Genomic DNA, 25,453 nt, shown 5'->3' with positions numbered 1-25,453 from the left:
CCTGCCCCTGCTGGATTTAGCTCTGTGGCTTTTGCTGACTCCCACACACGTGCCAGGCTTTAACTGGGGCTGGCACACTGCAAGCTGACCCTCCACAGCAGCGGGAGGGACTCTGCAGGACCTGAGCTGAAAGATGAAGTGAGAAACACACATCTGCAAGCCTGCTGCTGCTGCCTCTGTGCTCCTTCCCCCTCCCTGCAGCCCCAGAGCTGCCCATGCTCCCTGTGCACGGCCGCTGCTGCTGCTGCCAGGAGCAGGGTGCTGGGAGCCTGCGGCCACAGCAGGGCAGAGGCAGGAGGGAGAGGTAGGGAAATGCTCTAGGAACAGTACCTGTCACCTTGAAGAGGCTCAGGAGGTTTGAAGGAAAGCAGTTCACACGTGGAACTGAAACTGAGGCAGGGGGAACTCGCTGTGGGCACTCAGTGCCGGCCACCAGCTATTTAAAACTTCAGATGCATCTGAGGTACAGCCGGGCATAAAGAAAGGCAGCTTGCACAGACACACCCAGGACAGGGCTTTGGAACACTGCTGGGTACAGCTGCAGCAGCTGAGAGGTCAGCAGGGACCAGGAACCACCCCAGAAAGCAAGGAAGAGCTGGGCTGTTTGATGAAGGAGCAGGGCATTCATTCCTGGCTAAGCAGCACGTGGGACCAGAGCCAGGGAGATGAAGACTGTTCCAGGGGCCACACAAGACTGGACAGGAACTGCAGTCGTGCTCCTGTGGACAGACACAGAACTATTGCAAAACCTCCAAATAGGCTACTTGCTTCTCAGGAAGAATGCAAAGAAGCTGAGAGATGTGTTGGTGTGGGAATGACAACTGTAACATTCCGTGTTAGTCCTTGAGACAGGCCAAGTCTTCCTATACCATGCCTCAGCTCCCAGGCAAGTCTGAAGCCAGGGTTTTGCTGCCTGCAAGCACTAGACAAACCCAATCCTCCCCCAAATGGGGCTCCTGGTTGTCCTCTTCTCCCTCTTTCCACCTTTCCTGTCCAGACAGATCCCACCTAAAAGCAGCTGTGGTCCCATTTCACCAGGATTTTTTATTTTCAGAGCATGCATCACATTTTAATAGAGACTAAAGCCTCTCAAACACCTGCTTACTTCCTAGTCCAGCCCCTGCAACATCTGTACAAAACTCTCCTGGCAATGTCTGCAATTGTTTATGTGGAAAAGTCCCATCAAAGAAGTGTTTGAGCACTGGATTTGGTTTTGTTTTTCAAATGTGATTTGAAAGAATGACCCACTGCAAATCTCTGAGGTCCTCTGGCAAGCATTCCCAAGACCTCTGCCTGGCTGTAAGCTATTTGAGATCCCTCACACAGCATTTTAATCCCCCTCAGTGCTCCACAGTGGGAATCTGTCTCCAGCACTGGATTTCTCACTACAGAGCCAGTTTTCCAACTGCCTGGGCTGAACTTGGTTGAATGCTAGGCTTTACTACCAGAAAATTACAAAAAAATTTACAAGAAAATTAAAGCAATTCCCTTCCTTCACTGATATAGTTCCCCTGAAGGGACTTGGAGGCAGAACTCTTGTCCCTACTGAACCATCCCTTTTCACTCCATGTGCTTCCCTCCTCACACCTCCCATCCTCAAGCTGCTTTCATCAGCCAATAGCTGCTGCTGAGCGTATTTGGGTCATCTTTCCACTCCAGTGATCTCCCTTTTTGGGAGCAGGATCACCTAGAGACTCAAGGGACGCCCATCCTGCTGAGGGGCACAGCCACCCTCTGGACATGCTGCCATGGACAGGGCTGAGGGAATATCCCTGGCTGATCCCTGCATGGATGCTGGGACGGATCTCAGTGACAGCAGAGGGAGAAGGGACCAGGAGAGGAGGAAAAGCCGCCAGGTGTCTGGCTGGGACAGTCGGGGAGGGGACGGTGGGCAGCCTGAGCACCCTGCTTTCAGGGCCTTGTGCCAGCTAATGAAATTTAACATATTATTGACCAGACCCTACTGTCTCTGCCTCAAAAACAATCTTTGTGACTGCTGTGAGTTGTTTTCAATAGTTCTCAACTTACAAGACATTTATTTTTGTTTCAATATTTAAAATGATTACATTTTTGGACTAAATTAAAGCAAATGGCTTTGTTCTCCCCTGGAAGCTGTTTATGTAACATCTGTTTAAAGTAGTTTAAAATGTCTACATTTAAGCAGTTTAAAACTCCAGTCCGTTGAACTGTGTGAAATAAAATGCTGAAATTACTGCATTTGTTGTGATTTTTTTTTTTTAAAGTCCATCCCCTCTCCACCTGACTTGCTTCCCAGGCTCGAGTTTAGCCCTGTGTCCCAGGGCAGCCGGCTGTATTGATGCCTGCCCCATTCCCAGAGCTGGCAGAGACTGGACAGGACCATGTCGAGGTACAAATTGCTGCTTTCTCAGATGTAAAAGCATCAGCGAGCAGAGTTTGCAGTGTCCCGGGCATTAAAGGCTCTGTAGCCGATTAGGATTAGATATCCAAGCTCGTGTGTATTCCTGGGACAGCGAGCAGGGCTTCGGAGTCTCCCTGCAACAGGAACGCGCCCAAGCGCTTCTCCCAGGATATTTTAAAGCTGCCTGTGCGCTCCAGGGAAGGCGGCACGGCTGCACAGAAAGCCCCCAGAGATGCCCTCGCTGTCAGGCACCGATGGGTTAAAGATCTGGGGGTTCCCCTGAGCCACCCCGCTTTTTTGGCAGCCCGGCTCCCCAGCCGCTGCCCGCGTCCCACTTTCCCACAACCTCGCCTGCCTCCTCCTCCTCCTTATATATTCATGAAGCAGCGCAGCTGGGGTGAAATAAAAGCTGGGCGAGCCGGGGCGGCCGCACAGGAAGAGGAACTCGGTGTGCCTGGCTCGGCACGGCCGGCAGGGACCCTGCTCTTTATCCCAATCCCGCTCTTTCTCCGTGCCGGGACAGCGCTGGCTCGCAGCGGGCAGAGCCGCTCGCCCGGCAGCGGCTGCGGAGCTCTGGGCGCCGGGAGAGGAGAGCGAACAGTAAGTGAGGCAGCCTCAGCACGGCTAAGATGACACTTTCTGTGGGATGTTTGCTTTTCTAGCTCACAGCCAGGCCTGGTGTGGGGCTGCAGCCACCCCCCTGCTCTGTTTGCTCCCCAGCACACCCTAAAGGGGGCTGGGGATGTTTTCCCAGACCTACAGGTGGAGGAGAGGCTGGAAGGAGAAGACACAAGCAGGGCCTTTCTATGTAATTCACATAGGCTTATTTCAAAATATTGAGCCCTTCTCCAGCCTGTTTTGCTCTGGAGAGATTGGCACGGAGTCACTAAAGCCTGGTGTTGAAGGATTATATTGCAGTTGTGCTTTTTTGGGGGGAGGGAGAGCTCTCAGAGTTCACATGTGCCTGCCTCCTGTGATCTCTTACTGCTCCCATGGTCTCACTTCCATGCCCTTTCCTCTGGGATTGCAAGGAAAGGACACAGCTCTGTTGCTGCAGAGAAAGCCTTGGGGTATCCTGCCTGTAAATTAACCCTTGGGATAGCTGGAATATACTAAAAGGGTGCAACAGGAGTTTCTCTCAACTGGAGAGAATGAGGATCTGATCAGCTCGAGCCAAGCCCCTTAGCTGGACACTACCAGCACAGCCAGCACCCCTTATTCAGTGAGAGCTCCATCCCAGCTTGCAAGCAGCATCCTGACCCCAGCAATCCCCCATTCCAGGGCTGGCCCTTTGCCTTACTGCATGATGTGCTGCCAGTCTGATCCAAGGAGCAACACCTCTTCACCCCACCCAGCCTTGCAGTGTGTAGCCAGCAGCCACAGGGAGTGTGCTGATCCATTAGCCCTAAATTCAGGGGACACTGGTAGCAGGTGCCCCTGCCAGCAGGGAACATCCCATTAACCCACTGCCTCTGCATGACGGGCCAACAACTTCACATCCCACTGCCAAGGTGCTCCCTTCTGACCCCTGCTAATGCCTCCGTCTTTTCTCCCTGTCCAGGTGCAGCTCCAAGATGAAACCTCCATCTGGGCAAGGTGTAAGGCTGGCATGCCTTCTCCTGAGCCTGGCTGCCCCCTGCCTTCCCAGCCCTCTCTGGAAGGACCGGGACTCCCTGATGCAGGAGGAGAAAGCCCATCAGACAGGTGGCAACTTGGTGCTGAGTAGGCAGGAGCAGCAGCTCAGTACAAAGCTCGTAAACCTCAAGAAGAAGGAAGTGGAAGCAGCCATAACTGCAGGACAGTTTCCTCCAAGCATGCACTTCTTCCGGGCAAAAAGCCTCATTGATCAGAGCACGGTGTTCAGCATCTTAAAGCGCATGCCTAAAGGTAGGCTTGGCTTAAGGAGTCTCATCTTACTCATCCTTTCTCACCTCTTGCTTTCTGAGCTGGGACAAAACACAGGATGTGGGAGACAAGCTTCTGAGAGCTGTAAGTTTTGCTCATTGGGTTTCAGGAAAAGCCCCGCGGAGAGGAAGAGGGGGATGGATTGGGTGAATACACATTTCCAGCAATTGTGGCTTTTGGTTTGACATACAATATGGAGCCTTAAGTCTTTCAAGAGTGGAGAAGGGACAGAGGAAGCAAAGACAACAAGAAATACCAGACATCCCCATTTACTCAGCACGTTCCAGCCAGTGCCTCTCTTTTTCCCACAAACACATTCCATGAACAGGCTACCAAACTTATTCTATATCTCAACCAAAAGTGTTGCATCTCCCAAAAAGTGTTTCTGCAGGTGGTAGCAGACCTGGAAGTGTGCTGGAAAGTCTGGGGGCACTAGAGGAAGAAGGGACTACCTCTAACACTGAAGTCTTTGTGTTCTTTGCTTGTGGTGTACAAGTCAAAGCCTGTCACTTCCACCACTTAAAGTGAGCTTGTAAAAGGGAGAGAGAGCAACATTTTACAGAGGCAGCAACAGGACCAGGGGGATCAGAATTGAATTAAAAGAGGAGAGGTTTAGATTAGATATTAGTAAGTCTACTCAGAGGGTGGTGAGGCACTGGAACAGATTGCCCAGAGTTGTGGCTGCCCCATCCCTGGAAGTTTTCACAGCCAGATTGGATGTGGCCCTGAGCAATTTTCCCACCTTCTCCCTCCCAGTTTTCGCTGTGGGATGCAGATCCCAGACTTGCAGCATCCCAAGCCATTAACAGAAACAATTATGTGTCAGAAATGTCATTATCCTTTCATGGCTGAATTGAACAGTTAGAAATTTAAAAGTACTCCCCTCTTCACCTCCAGTATCATTGATACTAAGTGGGAGTCAAAACAAATAATTAACACTTCTCAATTCTGGCGTTGTTTAAATGGGCTCTTGGAATCTTTGCAAGGGCTGTATGCTTTTAGGGCCAAGATCACATCCTTGTAGCTGTTTGAGTAGGATTTGATCAGAGCCCCTGGGAGTTCCTGTTGTTTCAAGCACTATGGTAATGTCTGTTGCTGCTCTCATAGGGAAGGAGGTGACATTGCCAGCCAGAGGAGGGTCAGGTTTGCAGCATGCCCAGTCTGGTGCACCAGCTCTGCTGAGAGCAGCAACCACAGCTCCTCTTTACAGCCAGACCCTCTGCAGTGGGATATCATAAACATGACTTTATATTAGATTAGTCCACTGTAAATTATAGTCTGGAACTTAATGTATTGTCAAATACATACCAGTCTTGTTCTTGCTATTCATGTTCTCCCTTTACCCTTAAGGGCATCAAAGCTACTTCAACTAAGAGGTCTTCCCTAGACTAATAGAATACATATCTAAGACTTCAGCTCTCACAGTGCCTTCCCTTTACAAAGGTGAGGCTTAGTTCAAGCTCTAATAACACCAGGAGTCTTTGGAAAAGGAGAGATTTCAGCAAAATGAAATGATGAGGAAGGTGAGCATACAGAGGATGCTTCCTGTGCCAGGAAGACTGGCAGCTGCCAACATACTGCACAATAACAGAGCACCTCAGAGGCCCTCTGTGCTGGCCAGCAGCAGATGTACAATGCAAGTGAGCATGCTTTTGATAAGGCACAGAAGTAAATTGTACTTCTGCATCAAAGTGCAATTCCCCAGAGTAACATGGGCTGGGATTTTGGTGTGTGCCAGAGCTCCAGAGAGCTGAGAGAAGAGACACAGCCTAGACACAAAAATTGAAGCTGGGATCCAGACAGCTTAGATACAGAGCTTTGCTTCAGGTGTGCTTCAGCCAGCGTGCCTTGTGAGCTGCTGCCTCCTGTGCAAGTTTCTCTTTAAAACAGCGGGGCCTGAGCCAGCTCACAGCAAACTCTGCCTGAAAGACCTTTAATAACTTGGAGCATTTTCCATCCCAGTGGAGAAGCAGAGCTCCCTATTGATTTCCCCCCCTCCCTGTGCTCCCAGGGAGCTGTCACGCTCTGCCTGCCCAGTGTCTGATGTGGAGGGGGCCACATCCTCCAGCCTGGGGGAGGCAGAGCAGCACTGCAGTCTTTGCTGGGAGAATTCACCCACAGCCTTCTAGAAGCATTTCCAGACACCCCTGGATGAGCAAACAAACTGCTATGATGTCAGAACCTAGCACACCCCTCTGGGTGCCCTGGATGACACGTGCCCCTGGCAAGAAGCCAAAGACACTTGGGATTTCAATCTTAACCCATGGAGCAAATTACCAACCTTGTATGAAGAACCAGAAGTTTAAGTCACAGAAGTTTAAGTAGAGAGAATAATGAATAAATCACTGGGTGAAAAGTGGAGTTTTGGGGATTTTAATATAGGGGGTCTAGGCGGCAAGGTGGAGGGATTTGTGTGTTGTCCTATTCTTCTTCCTAGCCTCCATCTTCTGTGTGATGTTGGCACTTTTGGATTGGTTTAGAACAGAAGTCGACAGTCTAACATAGGTGATAGGTATTGGAAAATAATGATAAATAAAGTACACGTAACTCATAGTATAAAATGTAGACACCAGCCCAGGGGCAGGCAGTGTGCCCTTGACAGACCTCTGCGGGTCTGAGAAAGAATATTTTAGACAATCGACAATAACCAACCTTGTGAACCAGAGCCGAAGAATTCCAACTCTTTCTTCGACCATTGGGCTGGGAAAAAGGGACTCTTGGGGTCATCCTGACCGCAGGGAACCCAAGACTACCCCACTAAACCTTCTCCCCAGCTGCCTGGGCTCACCAGGACATTCCTGTCCCCCACCAGGTGCTGTGCTCCACCTGCACGACCTCGCCCTGCTGAGCGTGGGCTGGCTGGTGTTCAATGCCTCCTACCTGCCCGACTGCTACATCTGCTTCATCCCCACGGGCTCCGTGCGCTTCCGCTTCTCCCGGCCGCGCCCGCCGCGCCCGCCGCCAGCCCCGTGCTCCCCGTGGCTCCTGCTGGACACCTACCGGGGACAGCTGAGGGACGTGGCCGAGTTTGACAGAGGGTGAGTGGGCAGGGGTGGCCTGTTGGTGCTCCATGGTGTAGCCAGCAGGAGCGTTCTGGTCCAGCTTTCCCGTTTGCTCGCTGCTCTGCGAGGGAGGAACTCCGTCCAGGGCTGTGAAAAAGCAAATAGCAATGTAAGAGCGTGAGGGCTGCTGCATTAAGTACAGCACAGTCAGGGACCATAAAAACCTGATTTTTTCTATGCACACGTACTGAGGACACATGCTGAAGTAGATTTATGAGACCTGGCCCCAGCTCTCCATGTGGGACAGGGCTGCATGGTGCCTCATCCAGTGAGGTATCCAAAATCTGGATGAGGAAGCCAGGCAGCTGATGAACAGGCTCTCCCCAACAGCCGAAAAGCCCTTTGCAAAGTCATTGTTTTGATTCAGAGCAAGAAGTTGCAGAAAATATTTGTGTTAATTACTACACTAGCAAAAACCCTCAAACTTCCCAAAATAAAACCTAACCCAACTGTTCCTCCAAACACCAAACTTGTTTTCTGAGGCCTGCCTTTGAAACCCCACCGGCACCCATCACCTGGAAGCATGAGGCACTCATTCCCAACAGGCACCAGGAGCTGTGCCTCACCCTCCTGGGCACTGGCTGAGCCAAGGAGCCCCACACACAAGACCCCTGCCTGGTTTGGGGGCTCCTTCCCCTCAAAAACCCTCCTGCTAGCAGAGCATCTGCCCTTACAGGCAGCTGTCCAGGTGCTCACACCTGAGCTGGCTCCCCAGAGCATCACTCACCTCCTGCAGGAGCTCCTCTCCCTGCAGGCAGCTCCTGCCTTTGCTGCTGGCAGCCTTTTATCAGGGCTGGGCTTGTCTGAACCACCTGGCATTTAATCACTTACAGGTGGCTGGGAAGAGCCTGGCTCCCCCTCTAGCCAGTGGTGATGGGAGCACAGAGTCCTATCTCCCCATCCAGGGGCCATTGATCCCGGGACAAAGCCTTGCTGAAAAGGCCAAGAGGAAGCACGCAGCTCTGCCGTGGTGTGTGGGGGGCTGGAGGGAGCACGCTAAATAATGCATGAAGTCAGACACTGAGCGATGAGGACAAAGGAAAATATTGAGTAGCCATCCATTCAGAGGGCACCGCTGTCCGTGGCGCTCCAGGGGCTGGGGTGTGCAGAAAAAAAAGTGTGGGGTGTCGTGTAATGACAGACAGTATTGCCATGCCTACACACAAGGAGAGGGCTGGATTGAGGCAGTGCAGGTGACCCTAATTCCAGCATTTCCCAAGTGAAACTTGGTGGGTTTTACTGCAGTGAGGGTGGGTTTTACTGCAGTGAGGTTGTGTGCTCTTAAATAGAGACCTTTTAACTCTGGGTGTGCTGGCATCCCCTCCACGTGGAAGCTGTCTGGGCTCTGTGGCCTGCAGATCTGGGAAGGAGGTCAGGTTGGGAAGCTGAGGAGCTTCCAGACTTGTGGCATGGTATTGCCTTCCCTCCCCAAAACCAGCAATGGGCAGGGCAGAGGGCTCTGACTCGCCAGGGCATCCACCATCCCTCTCTTATGGAAGTCCAGGAGGGAAGGAGAATATGATGCCAGACCCTGGGCTCTTGACCTTTTATATCCTGAGGCTCAACTGCCCTGACACATGATGGACGAAATAAGATCCAGTGAGAAATCACCAGAGAGAAAACTGGTTCCCCATTAGCTCCTTTCCATCTCTGCTGGGAGTGATGAGGAAGGAAAGATGACAGCACCAGCTCTCTTCAACCACACCAGGAGACCCATAAATAATGTGGAAGAGATTGGATTTTGAAACAGCTTCACTTCCTTAAAGCAATTGCACTGAGCATTTAGAGGTGTCTCAGGAGCAACCCTTCACTGCACTTGTTTTTGGTTGTGTTTCCATGGCATGATGCCACTTTCTGGCAGAGGCTGAAGGGCAGGGCATCCTGTACACCCTGTACACCTGGGTGACTGGGGCTGTGCATTGTGTGGTCCCCTCTGTTCCTGGGTGGAAACACTTGTTTTCAGAGGTAGTATTGCCACATTCCTCTTCTTTTGTATTTCCCTGACAGTGTTTAGTGGCCACAAGTCAGAGCAGGACTTCAGAGTGGCAGGCCCTGCACAGGGACACAAGACAGAGCCTCGCTGCAAGGGTCTCCCCAAATGTGGAGGGGAGACTGAGGCAGAGGCCAGTGAAGTGATTATCCTCAGCAAACATGTGCCTGAGCCAAGAACAAACTTGGATCTCTGGCATCCTGGGTGCTCACTTATCCATTTGAGTATGTTGTCCTTCATTTCTTGCCCTTCTGTGCTCATCACCACAAAATCACAGAGGAGTCATTAGGCATAATGTGCAAACACACCAACAACAGCCACGCTGAGGCACTTCCCCTCCTATTCTCATCTAATCCCTGGGCACTAGTCTAGGGGTTAGGAATGCTTTTGGCCGTCTGGAAATAGGTCTCTAGCCAGGAATAGGCCCCAATCTGTTCTGCTTCTCAGTTTCTGGAAACTCTCCCAGTCTCTTGAACATGTGCATCCCAGGCTACCTCTCTCCTGCACTCCTCTTTGCCCTTGAGCACTGACAAGCTGAGAGAAAGCAGATGTCAGAGGGAAGAACGGATGGATAGTTGGGTGGTTTCAAGGAAGTGTCAAGGGAATATGGCAGCAGGGAAGGGCTCTCATGCAAGGCAGGGTAGATCAGCAAATGTGAAGGAACAATGGAAATGTTTCTGAGAAGCTGCACCTCTTTCACCTTACATTATTTCTGACCAGGAAGGGGTAGAAGAAAGGGGAATCTGCAAGATTTTTTTGCTGTTTGCATTTTCAAGTACATATGTGTGTGTGTGTGTGTGTGCTTTGGAAGGGACTCCTTTTGTTTGTTTCCCTCAAGAGAAGGTCTAATCATTCCTATTCAAAGCACACATCTCATGGGCCAAGACCCCGGAGTATTGTGTTACTGGTGAGCTTCCAAAAGGATGCTCTGAGGAGAGCCAGGAGACCACAGGCCAAGGGACAGCGAAAGGAAGGGAATTTTGTTTTCATACTTAAAAGGAAAAACAATCCTCACTTGTTTTCTCCACAATCAATTACGATACAGGAGAATGTCATTCTTCCCCTCAAGAAGCATCATAATGGCTGCCACCTCCAAAGCAAGAGTGTGCCCCCAGACATTTAGGGAAGCAGCATTGACATTCCAGATATTTGTAAAATACCACTGCACACCCCCCACCAGCAGCACAAGGACTGAGGCTGTGCCCAGCAGAGCTCTCTATCACCAGGATGAAGTCATCTGTGAGGGAGCTGACACCACGGCCGAGGCTTCAGGGACAGCTCCCCTGGGCACTGGCTGCTGCCCTGGCTGCCATCACCTTCCCCTCTGTCTTCTGACTGCCTTATCTCACAGAAAAATAGGGCAGTGTGTGCAGTAAGAGGGGGGGAAAAAAAGAATAAAAATCCACTACAGAAACAAAGCACTCCACTCCCTCTACAAGTCTCCCCTTGGGGAGAAGAAGAGGGGATGAGAGAGAGCGAGAGAAAGCGAATGAACCACATGTGACAGATGTTAGTCACACTATTTAATGCACCACTGGAAGACATTTAGCTACTACGGTGAGGAGAGGGGCATAATTACCCATCAAGAACAGAAAAAGGAGCAGGAAAAAAAATCCCTTTAAAAACAAAGCAACAAAACATTTCACTTCTGTATTATATAGCACAGGAAAGGAAAACAGGGAAAAAACCCAGGAAAAGAGAAGGCAAACCCACAGCTGAAAATAAATAATCCTTGGCTGGTCATTTTTGCTGTGCCCCTTTGGGCATATGCATTGCAACAGCATTGTTCAGTGCATATATGACATGACATGGAAGGCTATTTGTAGTCTGCACCTGATCACTGGCAAAGGCCCATTCCAGAAAAGAAGCAAAAAAAGAATGTATTTACGAAGCTTTGCTTCATCTGCATGAGCTACTGATGGCAGAAGCCCCCGAACCCTTAGGAGATTATCTGCTTATCAAGGATGGATCACTATTATGCAATAAATCTTCAACAGTTGTAAGGATCAATAATCAGTCTCAAAGGGAAGGGGATTATAAAGAGAAGTCCAATTTGATTTATGTGCTTTTAGGAGCAGGGTGGTGTGGGGATTTATTGCTGTTCCTAGCCCAAGAGCACAGGCTAAGTAAACAACCACGAGTTTGTACAGCCGGATTTAAAGGCAGGAGCGGAGCCCTGCGTGCGCTCATTGCTGGAGGAGCCGAGTTCTCACAGCACAAGGGGAGAAAGTGCTGGGAGCCCCACTAAGCACCCATCCTTATCTGGAAGGAGCTGCCTGCAGTGCGAGAACGGGCTTGCACAGCCTTTTGATCCACGGGGAGGTTTTTCCCTGAGCGCCCGCAGCGCCGGTGGGAACAGCCCCGCTCGGCTCCCGGCTCCGGGCAGGTGCCGAGCTGGAGGGGAGCTGCCCTTCGGCCACGAGGGAAGGGCAAAATTCTCCTTCCCCCAGCTCTTCCCACACGAAAGCTCCCTGATGAGCAGCGGCACAGCCTCTCTGCCGGCGGCTGCCCCCCTCCGCTGGATCAGCGCCTTCAGGATGCTCCTGACTCCGGCATTCCTGGTTTCTAGGGTGATGCCGGGGTGTCTCCTCGCTTCCGTGGTCCAGCTCGGTCTTCTCTGGTTGCATGGATTACTGAGCAGTAGCTGGGGTTGCCCAGTGTCCTGCGATAAAGGCACCAAAGCCCCTATTGTAATGCGTGGGAGGGCAAGCCCAAGTTGCTGTGGAGACCTTAACTCTGAATTTTCCTGACTGTTGAGCATTTAAAGTCTCGTCCTTAACAGTAGTAGCATGTCTTTTATGTACAGGTTTTCTTCTAAAATTGTTCCTGGCAAAGAAATTAACAGAGTGAGGAAGAAATGAAACTGCAGGCCCTGGAAGAGAATCCTTAGAGAGTGAAACAGCAGGCAAATCCTGGGGGAATGGGCTCTGTTTTATGGGCAGGATGGAGGGATTCAAAAGGCATATCTGTCCAGGATGTCTCAGTTTATGAATCTGGACCAGATCACATTTTACATCTGTAGGGGGGCTGTGGGGGTTTAATTCCATCCACAGAACTGTCCTGGATGAGGATAATAAGATCACAAATCAAAGCCACACCTCCCATATAACAGAGCAGAGCACTGCACGAGGATGGGGGCCAAGACATCAAACAGGAAACATTATTAAAGATCAGTAGCTGTTATTGAGGGGAAACAATATACCCAGATGAAAGCTGAAGCATGGCTGAAGGTATTTCTGTCTGAACCTGCTTAGCCCCTGACACGAGATAAGCACTGGGCCAGCAAGAAAACATCTGTAGGTTTCTGTGATGGCTTCCATTTGTCCACCCAGGAATGAAGTTAATCACCCCTGCACTGCCATTTAGACTTTGCCCACTGATAGGAGAAATTTATTATGAACTACTCTTCAGGTGGAAGAAGGAGGGCTGTTGCCAGAGGCAGGGTTTCAGGTGGGATGAAGGCTATCAGCTTGCCAGAGGATGGTGGTGTGGCACAAATGTTCACCCTGTCCTAAATGCAAGCTGTCACCCACAATTAGATATTCTTGCAATTTACTGGCTTCCATAAAGTCTGCTTGATAAAACTACCCACTGTCTCCCTGGATTTCTGAAAGAGGATTATATGCCAGCTGAGTGGATGGAGGAAATAAATACATTTCCATCACAGTAAGGAAAAGCCAGGACTGAGATTCTTATCAGCTGTTTCCCTGAAGTAGCTATCAGCAAGGCAGGTGGGGAGTCAGGTTTGTTCTCAGTGGCTGGGAAAAATGATTTCTGATTCAGAGCTGTCTTCCCCTTGCATTTTTTTGGGTGACATATTTTGGCATGTCAAAAGTACCAGGACAACTTACAGGCTCAGCAAGCAGGCTGGTGGTGGCCCAGTACATGTAAACTGTCCTGTAAACTCAGTCTGCCTTTTAGGTGAACAAAGGACCAAGTGTTGTGACATCTTATCTGCATTGAAGATTCTTGGGAAAACATATTGTCTGCAGGAGTAACGTGCATGCCTGCTTTCAGATTAGGGATACCCTGCGTAGCAGAGTAAGATTGATATAAAAGATTTTCAGGTTAGGGTTACCCTGGGTAGCAGAGTATAAATGATATAAAAGATTTTCAGGTTAGGGATATCCTGAGTAGCAGAGTATAATTGATTTAAAAGCATCATACTTGCTTTTGTAACTCTGTTCTTTGAAAAAGGGACGGGGCAGGTTTTAAGCACCTACTTCTACCCTGCTTACAGCTCAGCATGTGTCATGCAAATTCTGTGCCAGCCATTAGAGGAGTAAATACCGGTGGCAGAAAAATGACCTGAATGCCTCCTAGTTGCACCAGTCACTGTTGTACTGCAGTTCCAACAGGCTCTGTTTGCTCTCCTCATTCCTTCTCTTCTCCCTTTTCTATAGCTTGCTGAGAAACCTGACCCTGGTGACAGATGCCCCTGAGCTGGCCTACCCTTCTCAGACTTTCATTTGGAAAAGATTTGAAGAAATCTTTCTCATTGCCTCTGGACTTATCTGCTATGCACCTGTGTTCAAGGCCTATTTCTACCAGGGGCTGCTGGAGCTCTATGAAGATAACATACAGTATGTTGAGATAAGAGCTATCCTGCCTGCGGTACGTGGGGTTTGGCTTCTCTAGTAGTCTTTTAAATCCTTATTTCTCCATAGCTTTTCTCAAGCCCTATCTTGAATTTAGTTTTTGGATGTTTGCATACCTGCCCTTCTAAGGATGCTGGAAAGCCTTGATCATATTCAAACATCTGTCTTGGAGATTTGCATAGTCAAGGGCTTGAAACTGAGAGATTCTTTGTTCTTAATGGCTAAGAATGAGAAATTCTTTGCTCTTAATGTCACCTTCTGTGACATAGGCACAAAACTACATTGTACAGTCAGACTGAGAGCTGGGTCAAAATCTTGCTCATTGGGAAGATGTAGCTCAGTTTTGTCTGCACCAGAATCACCTGTTCTGTGGCAGCTACTCTGAACAAATTTTCTCTCTTGGATAGAGACTTATTCTGGAATAGTTACGTTATTTTAAATCCTGAGCTTATTTCAGAATGATTACTCTGAATAGGTGAGTCAATCAATTGGCAAAACACAGCCTCCCACAATTTGCAGACAACCCAAAATTTTAGCTATGTGTATGAAGTATTAACTGCTCCTTTCAATGCTATTAACACCAAAATCTGGAAATGGTTCAGGCCTTTCACCCAGAGCTGGTCTGATCTCCAAGCCCACTCTGCCCAAATGCCTCCCCAAGCACCAGCAGACCACACCACCCTAAGTGTTCCCACTTTCCCAGTGACAATTTTGTCACTGCAGACACACCTTTCCCGTGCAATTCTCCAGCCCAGCTCCATGCAGGACTCCATTGGGGTGGGAGTTCTGTCAGTCTATCCTGCCTGAGAGCAGAAGAAAGTATTGCGAAGGGAAAAAAAAAAAAACAAAAAAACAAAAAAAAGGATGTGAAGAAGTTCACAAAGTTAACATGAGTCTTACTTTGCTGAGGGTTGCCATAAGCCAGTTGCTCTGAATTCAGCCACCACCTCTCTTTGGGGAACCTGGAAAGAGAAAATAACAGCAATGTCAAAATGCCGGTGCTGTGAGGCAGTGCGAGCTCTGGTGTCCCCCCAGGCCACACAGGTTTCCAGGCCAAGAGTATCTGCCATGATACAAGTGCGTGGGCCTGACTGGAAAATACCCTGCCTTTACCATCAGCCCTTAGACATGGTTCTAAGTCCTTTTGAAGAGAGGCTTGGCAGGGAAGGTTTGCTTCCCATCCAGCTCCTGATGCTGGCAGCAGCCGTGGGAGCCTGCAGAGCCCTGGGGCTTGCCCGCAGCCAGCAGCTGTGAGCTGTGAGCTCCAGTGCTGTGAGCTCCAGGGCTGTGAGCTCCAGGGCTGTGAGCTCCAGGGCTGTGAGCTCCAATGCTGTGAGCTCAGTGCTGTGAGCTCCAGGGCTGTGAGCTCCAATGCTGTGAGCTCCAGGGCTGTGAGCTCCAATGCTGTGGGCTCCAGGGCTGTGAGCTCCAATGCTGTGGGCTCCAGGGCTGTGAGCTCCAATGCTGCAGGCTCCAGGCAGGCTGCCTGCAGCCCGGGTACCATTTCAGGGAATTCCAGGAGCCGTGGCCACGCCGGGATGGAGGGCAGAGCAGGCAGTGAAGGGACAGCCAGGCTGAAGCTGGGGTGAGAGGGCAGGGAAATGCTTCATGGGGAAAGTCAAGGTGAGCAGGGTGTGACTGGAACAGCAAGATGCTCGTGTGGCTGGAGATCCTCCACAAGGCTCCACAGCAGCGCTGAGGCTGCAAAAGCTCTCCTTGCAGCAAAGCCTGCCAGAAGCGGCCCCGAGGTAAAGTAAATGAAACTGGGATTTAGTGTGAAACAGCAAACACTGTGGAAAAGCCCCCTAAGCCCAGCTGTGTTTGCAGATTCAGCTGTGTAAAGTCTCACATTCCCATGGGCTGCAGCTGGGGAAAATTCCCTCTTAGCGTCTGCAGCTGCCCCACAGCTGCTGGTGCCTGCAAGGGGGACACTGGATTGTGACGGGGTGTGGGGCTTTGCAGGGGCATCCCTGCAAGGGACAGCACCAGAGAGGAAGTTAGGGGGTGAAGTGGAGTAGTTGAAGGCTGGAGGAGAAAGGTGACAGAGAAAAGGATGGTGAGAAGGGCGAGAGGAGAACTAATGGAGTGGTTTCAGCTGCTGTCTGTGAGCGACTGCAGGCAGGGCCTTTGTGGGTTAGTATCAATTCAGGGTCTCCATCCCTGCTGAAATCAGGTCAAAAGCCCTGAGAACAGCCCTGGCAGAGAGGAACCTCCAGAGCAAGTTGATGAGACAGAGCAAAAGGATTATTTTTCCCAGTTTGCAGCCAGGGACCTGGGAAAGCATGGCAAGACTAAATGACTGACTCAAGGTCATGAAGCAAACCTCTGGCAGAGGGGAGCAGGAGCCCAGCTCAGCTGGCAGCTTATGGAGCTCAGCCATCGCGTGCCTTGGGGCTGCCTCGGCTGACAGATTGCCACTGCAAGGCACAGAGCATGTCTGAGCTGCAGACAGCTGGACAAAACACTGCAGTGCTGGATACACACAGGAGTAAGAGGTCACGGTCTCTTCGGGGTTCTCAAGGGCGTTTGCTTGCCACGTCTGAACACGGAGAAACTTGTATCACATAGGAGGGGGGAAACCCACTCCTTGGTTCTTGCCAGCTGGTAAAGGCTTGAAGAAGGAAATGTTCTGCACAGATTTTACCGCTTTTGTTTTCCTGCCCTGCTCTCAGGACCACAGCACTCTGCTTCTCCCAAGGTTTTTGTCACTACATTTCTCCCACCTTCCAGTAAAACACCTCTTCTAACTACTGCTTGTCACGTGCTTTTCACGCTGCAGGTGTATGAACTGGATGGCACCAAGCACAATAAATCATGGTCTGTGGCAGCCTACCGGGAAGTGACCAGGCAGTTTGTGAAGGAGCACCCAGACTTTGTTGGAGCCAAGGTTATATTTGCAGCGCACAGGTAGAGGCTGAGCAGGGCTGAGAGCGGCTGTGCCGTGTCGGAGGTGGGCAGAGGGCTGGGAGAGGCAATGCTGGGCTGGAGTGCTAAAGTTGGTTTGCAATGTCCATGTGCATCATTAGAGCTGGGGTGCTGACTCCTGAGACATTCCCTGGCACGTGTGAAAGGCTGAGGGTGAGAATTCATCCACATGAGTCTGCCTACGTGCGAGGCGAGCGCCAGAAGAGCGTCCGTGAGCCCTGGGAGTGGGAATGAACCCGGGCAGGGCTGCCTGTGTGCATGTCCAAGCCGTGCCTGCTCTCCCCCCGAGCCTGGATGCACTCCCCTGCCCTGCAGACACTGGAGCAGTGACAGCAGTGCCCGAGTATGGGCACTTGGTGTGGCAGAGGTGCCCGTGGCACCCGGCACATGCCGCTCCCCGCAGCCTGTGTACGGTATGTTCACACAAGGCTGCCCTCCAAGGCAGCCACATGCCATGAAGTCATGTGAGGTGATCCTCAGCAGGCAGAGCAGACCTCTCAGCAGCACTGACTCGCTCTGCTTTGGCACAATGCCCTCTCCAGTTCAGAGCTGGCTTGCCTCTCTGGCCAGCTTGAGTATGGACGCAGTCTGCAAAATGCACCGAGAAGTTTAAGTCTGATAGGGCTGGAGGAAACCTGAATGTAAAACTCTCTTGAAATGCAGTTACTGCCTCACCTCCCAACAAAACAGCCGGGAGGAAAGAAAAAAAAGTAAACATTTTCTCTCCACATTGTTATGTTCCCTTCTCTGCTTGGTAAATGGGTAAGCCAGTGAGTTAGACAAGCATGCCTCAACTCAAGTGACAGCAGGGTCTAGCCAGGCATTTCCTGGTCATTCATGGGTTTCGTTTCATAATATCAATCTTCTACTGCTGTTCCTCTAGAGACCTGAAGCTGGTTGTCAGATTCAAGAGCAGCGTGCATTTTGGAAATACCCCTGGGGGCCCCATTTCACAACTCAAACCCTGAGAAGGCAGGCCCATGGGAGTCAGCTCCTGCAGCGCTTTCTCTCTCTTGCTCTCTAGGATGCTGAATGTCTCCCAGATTAAAGAAGCCATCATCACTGCCATGGCACTCAGAGCCCGCTTCCCAGACACCCTGGCAGGCTTCGACCTGGTAACTGTGTTTCTTCTGGGGCTTCACATTGACCCCTGCTGATATAACCACATATATACCGTGGCATATGTTGTATACCAGAGCCAGAACCTCTGCTGCTGTACTGAAATCAGTATTAATGAATTGCAAATCCTCCAGCTAAGGATTTTGTTCAGGGTAATTGACAAAATCCCCTGAAAGAATCAGCTCCCTACCCCACAGCATTGTAATTTCAGCACAGCTGGCACCTCATTTATACAGAGCTGTAAGTCCCACCATCTTCCCAAGCATGCTCAAAAATACCTTTCTGCTTTCCCCAGGTTGGTGATGAGGACAAAGGTCATTCTTTATGGGACCTGAAGGATGCCCTGACCATCCCATATTCCATGGGGGTCAACTTGCCGTACTTTTTCCATGCTGGGGAGACTGGTGAGCACGAGGACTCAAGGCTTGTTACTGCTTGCAGAGGCAAGACTGAAATCTTGCAAAGAGCAGAAGCAGCAAGCCTGGCTTGCTTGCTGGCTGTATCAAGAGGATGTGTGTGCACACACGTGCACATAACCAGTTTCCCCTGTGCTTCTCCCCATATCAGCTTGGGGCTGTGGCATTCCCACATGAACTCTCCCTGCTTTGGACTGCAGATGTCACATTGCTCAGCATCTTTGAGCTGGTGTAGGAGTTATTGCTGGTAGCCATTTCCCCCTTGGAGCAGCACTCACTTCCCACTCACAACTGCAGCAGGGTCCTCCAACCATCATTTTACAATTTAAGGTGAAATAATGTTTGAGTCAGACTTGAGTCTTAACTGAGCAGGCTCATCAAAGTAACTGATGTACCCTGCATTGCTGGGGCAATGTATTATTATTGGCAATATATTATTCAGCCTGCATTGGTGGGATTTATCCTAACCAGGAGAGTCTGTCTAACTTGTGCCTTGTGTGTTGCATGTTGACATCAACAAAAAAAGTCTGGTTACCCTGGGCTCCCTTTATAGCCACAGGCAGGAGCAAGCCCTTCTAAGCCACAATACACCTCATTCTAATGCACAGGCTACTCCCCAGTAATTGCTTCTCTCCATTGATAAGTAATGGAGTCCAGCATAATTAACTCAGCTGCAAGAGCAATACTGTAAACATCTAAAGCCAGGTGAAATGAGTGGGTATCTCTATGCTGGGCAATATCCTGGGCAGATTTAGGTCCCTGTTTCACTGAAAACGCAAGTGTAAACTCTGAGCATGAGCAACCCTCTCACCTCACAACTGGGACATCTATTAACACAATCATCTTGCAGTCTGAGAAGCTTTATTTCCTCACAGCACTGCAGTGACTCTTGTCTGTCTCTGCTCAGATTGGCAGGGCACCTCTGTAGACAATAATGTGCTGGATGCATTGCTACTGAATACCAGCAGGATTGGCCATGGACTTGCTCTCATCAAACACCCAGTAGCCAAAAATTTGTCTCTGAAGAGGGATATTCCTGTAGAAGTCTGTCCCATCTCCAACCAGGTATGTTGTTATGTGGCTGGGTCGCTGTAAAGGGGTTCACCATGGCTGTGAGGGTCAGCTGGGGGGCACCTACAAGTTTTGATGCACACAGGCTGGCTTAGTTTCCTTTGCAGCACCTTACACTGCAGTTTGCTATGCAGATGTACACTGTGAATATATATAAGGCACGTAGTGCCAGTCAGCAAAAAAATAATTTAACTTCCTATCCAGAGGAACCCGGGAAGGCAGTCCTCCCTAGTGGAGATGAGGCCCAGAGACACAGAGGGGCCTTAAGAAACATAATTGAAAATACTTCAAAACCAGGAGGGCCAGAGACTGAGAAGCAGGGATTGTAACTGGAAGTCCTTGGTTTTGCAGAATTCGTAACCAGTGGGAACTCTTTTGCAGCACATTAGAGTGGTGCCATTGTTCCCTGGGTGCAGCAAAAAGGATACTTTGGGTGGAGATTTACTGGTGTGAGCCTTAAGGGAGAGAGCCCTGAACTCCAGACGCCTCAAGCTAAGCACCACAGCAAATGTGTAACCAAAAAACTGTTCCTGAATTGCTCACAGTCAAATTGTTCTAAATAAGCACAAGTTATTAACCCCACTGGACTTGATTAAAGGTGATTTATATAAGAAATTAATCTCCTTGTACAGTCAGTGGAGACAAGCTGCTTCCTCCTGCAGCAGTTCAGGGCAGAAAACATTCTGAACAGTCCTCTGGAGCCTGTCCCTACCTGACCCCCACCTGCTGTCACAGGCAGCCCTGGCAGGTGTCAGTGTGACACAGCTGCAGCAATAACCTGCTGAGGTGCTGTCTCCCACTCTTCCCCACCCAGGTCCTGATGCTGGTGGCTGACTTGAGGAGTCACCCTGCAGCTGACCTCATGGCTGAAGGGCACCCCATTGTGATCAGCCCCGACGATCCCCCCATCTTTGGGGCAAAGGGAGTCTCTTACGACTTCTATGAGGTATTCATGGCCATTGGAGGGATGAATGCTGACCTGAGGACCCTAAAACAGCTTGCACTCAACTCCATAAAGTAAGTTCATCACCTCTTACCTTGTCATAGCAATCATAAGGAGACTACCAGCTCTCCCCCCTTGCTTGCATTTGGGTTTTGGCCCCAGAGTCTCCTCTGCCACAGGAGCTCGGCTTCTGTCAGTCCAAAATCTCCTCTGTGTGTCTTATCCAAAGGCAGGACACAGGCAGCCCAGAGACTCCTCTGCCTGTGTTCTCAAGTGCCTTTCTCTGACTCCAATGCCCCAGAGTATTCCTCCTTTTCCATTCTTTGTGAACTTGCCTCCACCACCTGGTTCTGGGTTTGGGAGAAATTGTATGTCTTTGTATCACTTGTCTATTTCTGCCAAAATTTGACTTGCTGCAGTGTTTGCCATGACTCATCTGGGAAACATGGGAAAACAATTAGCATTGCATTTGGGTGTGTTTAACCCCTTTTTCTATTAACTGGACAGTTCTGAATGTCCAAAAATAGTTTGGATGTGAAGCCCAGGGTCTTCCTGCACTTTCCTTGGCTCCTGCTTGTTTTACACCATGTCACTCTGTGTGCTGCAGGCATGTCCTGCAAGGGTTAATCTCTTGCTGCCTCCTGCCTTTTCATTTCAGTGCTGCTCTTGAAATAGCTGCCCCCTTGTCTCCTGCCTGACACTGACTTTCCTCCTCCTCACAGATACAGTGCCATGCTACCCGATGAGAAAGCCAAGGCCAAAGAGCTCTGGCAGAAAAAATGGGACCAATTTGTGGCTGACCTCTCTGATAGCTTTCTAAGGGAGCTGTAGAGAGGACAAGGCTCATCTCAGAAGGCATTTGGCAAGCTAGAGTGAGCCAGACTGATTGCTAAGAGGGAGAATGCTTCTTCCATGTGACCTGAGCAGATGAATGGACGTCAAAGTCTCACCTGGCAGCGGGCGACTCTGCTAAGCCAGGCTTAAGGGGCTTAAAGCTAAGAAGGAGCTGCACTATCCTGTGAAACTCATGGGCTGGAGGTAAAAGGGCAGCAGTGAGCCTTTAGAGCAACCAAAAGAAATCACCCTGCTCTCAAAAGAGTCAAAACAATTAAAAATTGCCAATGACCAAATCCCGACATCCTAATTCAGGAAAAACATGCTTTCCAATTAGAGTCAGCAGGAGATTGCCAACACGAGGATCTCTGAATTTTGCCTTATCATTACAAAATGCAGACCTTGTCCGGAAACAGCTAAGACAAACATCCAACCATTTGGGCCACTGACCTTCAAGAGAGCAAGGACTGAAAATGACTCTTGTTATGTTTAACCCTGGGCCTGCTGCCAAAATAGCACTGCTAGGTCGAAGAACCAGTCATAGGTCTGATGTCTGCTATTTCAGGACCTACCATGGCTGGAAACAAGCTGGTGGAACTTGCTCCCAGAACATTTAAGCCTGGTTGCACAGTGATCATAAAGCCAGAAGAGAGGTGCCTCAGTTGCCAGCAGTTTTTTTACTACAAAGTCTTTTCCTGTCCTCTGGTCAAAAGGAAGACAAAACACATTTCAGGTTAAGTCCAAAACATCCTGGCTTCCCAGACCCAGCTTGACTAAAACTATCTCCCTGCACAAGGCTGTGTTAACACAGACATTTATAGGAAACACCTTTTGGTTTCAGGGAGTTCCACTACCAGCCTTTGTTGCTGTACTCATCGTGCAAATGTGGCCTTATTCAGCCTGTCAGACAGATTTTCACCTTGGTAGAGAACTGCTGTGGATATCCACAGGGCTCGTTTGGACCTCTGTGGTTTCCAGCTCCTTGTCAAAAAAAAATCCAAAAAAACCTACACAAGAAATAGTCTCTTGACAAGCTGATTCCCTGTCTTAGCATCTGTGCAACATCAGGAGAACAAAAAAAACAAAAAAACAACAACAAAAAAAAAAACCTGAAAAAAGAAATCTTAATCAGGTTGCTAAATAAATTCAGAAAAATGCTTCAGCACACATGTGCCAAGCATACAACCAGGATCAAAGAGCATCATTCCCTGACTTCAGTACAATCATGCTGCTTTGCATCAGTCAAGGGAGAATTCACAAAGATTCCTACTGAAAGACATCTCCCTCCTCTGAACTACAGACTTGCAAAGGCTGTTCCTAATCTGACCAGCCTGGGCCAATTGGCTCTCTTTATGCTTTCTGTTAATTGTCTCAAGCAGCTTGGCTATAGTGTTTATTTCCACTGACCTTGGCTGGAACACCTTAGCAGGAGGCAAACACACTTATTACAGAAGTGGATCAAGCTGCACAGCCTGTGTGCCCTGTGTTAAATTGCCCACAGTTCACAGGCTACAACTTCATCCCAGAGAAAATAAAAACCATCTAAACCACACAACCCCATCACAGAACACAAATGAAATCCCAGCAAACCACAGGTGTGTGCATTGCAGAAGGCAGCAACACACACCACAGAAATGAAAATGTGAGAACCCAGTCACACCCCTCACTAGCTGGGGGGGTTAAGTGCCTTACACCCCCAACCCTTTTCAGCCACAGCTACCTCTACGCCAGCTCTCTCTGCCCACACCCCCAATATTTTCCTCTGAAGCATCCTGATGCTTTCTTTGCAGACTGACCTCTCCTGGGCCTTGATACAGATTTGGTCCTGGGAAGGAGTTTTATACTGGAGGAGTAGCCAGAGCAGAGCCACCCTCCCTCCTCCTGCGTGGGTGTTGCATACAGAGCTCAGACTAAAGTCCCCAGGGTAGGCTTTGGTCATGGCCAGGTTATAAATGCTGACTTGGGAAGTGCTTTACCTGTAATGCTGCTGAGGAGAACCACTGCAAACAAGCAGAATGGCAGCTGAGCAGCAACCCAAAGCCCTGTCCCTCTCAGCACCTGATCTTTCAGCTTTGCTATATGTGGATGGACGAAGATCTTTATTTGCCATGAGTTGATTCTCCCTTAAATAAGCCTCTTTGCTGCCAAGGTGAAGCTAATCATTACAGAGCCACTGTGGGAGGAGCAGGGCTCCTCCACACACAGGTTGACCCATGCCCCTTCCTGAAAGCAGAAAGCTTTCAGCTCTTCCTGTATGTGGTCTCTTGAGGTCCTGAACCACTTTTTGCTTACCTGTAGTCCTCCTTTCTCCTCATTACCTGCAGGAGTTACAGGGCTACATCTTCCATTTGCCAAGTGCTTGCTGGAACCAGTTCACCTGTTGTATCCACTTTGTTCTTGCTTTCCTAGGAAAAGCCTGCTGTGCACATGGCCATTTACCTCCTTCACAGCTGTGCTGTGATGGGGCCAAGTGCCTGGAGCCACCAGTGTGTGCTGCTGCTCAGGATTAAAGCAGAATCAGGTTTCTGCAAAAATCACAGGGCTTTAAAATAGCACAGGTCTGATGCAGCCCTCAAAAATGTGTGACAGAGGGAGGGCCAGCCTGCCTTACGCTGGGAATCTGCTCTTCCTTAGAGCGTGTCTTAATTGGGAGAAAGGTGCAAATTGAGAAGCCCAGGCTGCATCCTCGCCTCTCTAACTCCAGGTGTGCAAAACAGGAGGAATTTAGGCTGGACCACAGCAGTAATAAAAGATCAATTGATTCCGTTCCATTCAAGCTTTGGGTAAATGTGGCTGCAGGGCTTCACTGAGACTTGCTTTTAGTAGCAAAATTCCAAGGGTTTTGCTGCCAGTCTACTCCCTTTTGCCCAGTACCTTGGCTCCCTGCTCACATTTGTTGGCAAATACATCACATATAATGCTCTCTTGCTTGTCTCTTTCAGAACATAGTCTATAATTAAATTTTCAAACCTGTCTTAACCATGGAGGTTATTTTTCCTTTTTTGTTGGTGGTGCTTTTTTTTTTTTTTTTTTTTTTTTCTCCCTGTTGAAAAGAAAAGAAAAGAGGATACCCAAATTTGATGGGGATGTCTCACATCACTCACCCTGCAGGGATCAGGGAGCCTGAAATGCCTTCTCAGCATGCTGCAAAGGGCAGTTTGATCTGGAGAGCTAACACAGTGTTAAGCCTGAGTTATCTGGCCAAGACACGACACAGGTCCCCTCTTCCTCCTACCCCGAGCCCCACAATAGCTGCATCCAGCTCAGGGCTGTGTTTTGAGACAGAGACCACCTAACAGACAGGATTTGCTCGTGCTGCTTCTCCTACCACTACAGTTTTGAACCATTGCTGTGGTGGTTACAGCACAGGAAAGTAAAGGAACGACTGAAGATCATTTAACCTCCTTTTAACATGATTTTAGGAAGGGAATAGAGGAGAAGACTAAATGATCGGCCCATTCTTTTCAAAGAAAGTGAATTCTTTTCAAATAATTGCCTTGTGGAGCACCAGGTGACTACAGGGTACAACGTGAGACTCTTTGCCCAAAGTACTGCTGGTGGGCATGGGAAGAAAGTGCCAGCTTGAGAGAATTTCAATATCTGAGATGAAAGAGGAGGAGGCAGCCACAAGGGTGGTGGGAGGCTGAGTAGAGCAAACATAAAGAAGCAAAAAGAGCCTGCTTCAGTCTCCATCCAGACTAAGGAGCAAGGAAGAAGAGTAGAAAATCCATGGAAGTTTCTATTACAATTACTTCAAGAAGCCATAGCAATACTTAAAGCCTGTTATCTCCCCCATCTGTCACTCCCTGTGGCCTCTTCAGGTTCAATTTGTTTAAATGGGAGGTGGATGGGGCTTTGTTTGCAGCACAAGTGTTTGCTGCAGAGCATCTTAGACTGCCTTTGGGGCAATTTAGAGGATGAAATGTTTGCCTCCTGGTCACTCACTGCCAGGAAATGGCTGATCCAGCACTAGTGGTTGCTGTCAAAAGTCATGCCAATAAAAACAGAGGAGCAAAGTGAGTGGTTGAAAACAGAGATAGGCCCAAGCAAGCAGCTAGATCTATCTGTCCTGTGAGCCTCCATCACTGCTCTGGGACTATGCAGGTGCCAGATGCTAAGCAAAGCCCTCTGGCCATAAAACACAGGGCTGCAGATGCATTTCTACCAGCTCCAAATGATCAGCCTGCTTCAGGTTTTCTTCCTGTGTAAG

The 25,453-nt window shown here is 49.5% G+C and overlaps 1 protein-coding gene and 1 long non-coding RNA gene across 2 annotated transcripts; one reads left to right on the top strand and one right to left on the bottom strand.

The window, feature by feature from the left end:
- Positions 1-2,808: 2,808 nt before the first annotated feature.
- ADA2 (adenosine deaminase 2) lies at positions 2,809-24,222 on the top strand. The gene is made up of 10 exons (XM_041484401.1): positions 2,809-2,980; positions 3,942-4,267; positions 7,098-7,323; positions 13,741-13,951; positions 16,715-16,842; positions 17,885-17,975; positions 18,275-18,383; positions 19,303-19,460; positions 20,281-20,483; positions 21,132-24,222. The coding sequence occupies exons 2-10, from the start codon at positions 3,955-3,957 to the stop codon at positions 21,238-21,240; spliced, it is 1,548 nt and encodes a 515-aa protein (XP_041340335.1). The 5' UTR covers positions 2,809-2,980; positions 3,942-3,954; the 3' UTR covers positions 21,241-24,222.
- LOC121362694 lies at positions 11,880-15,166 on the bottom strand. The gene is made up of 3 exons (XR_005956554.1): positions 14,836-15,166; positions 14,665-14,738; positions 11,880-12,163 (listed from the first exon to the last, which is right to left on the bottom strand). It is a non-coding gene; the product is annotated as an uncharacterized LOC121362694 (long non-coding RNA).
- Positions 24,223-25,453: the final 1,231 nt, after the last annotated feature.

This window comes from Pyrgilauda ruficollis, unplaced genomic scaffold (assembly GCF_017590135.1).
Source record: "Pyrgilauda ruficollis isolate IOZ18807 unplaced genomic scaffold, ASM1759013v1 scaffold66, whole genome shotgun sequence".
In the NCBI taxonomy this organism is placed as follows: Eukaryota; Metazoa; Chordata; class Aves; order Passeriformes; family Passeridae; genus Pyrgilauda; species Pyrgilauda ruficollis.
The sequence above is the reverse complement of the archived record's forward strand: the minus strand, read 5'-3'. Positions and strand labels throughout refer to the sequence as shown.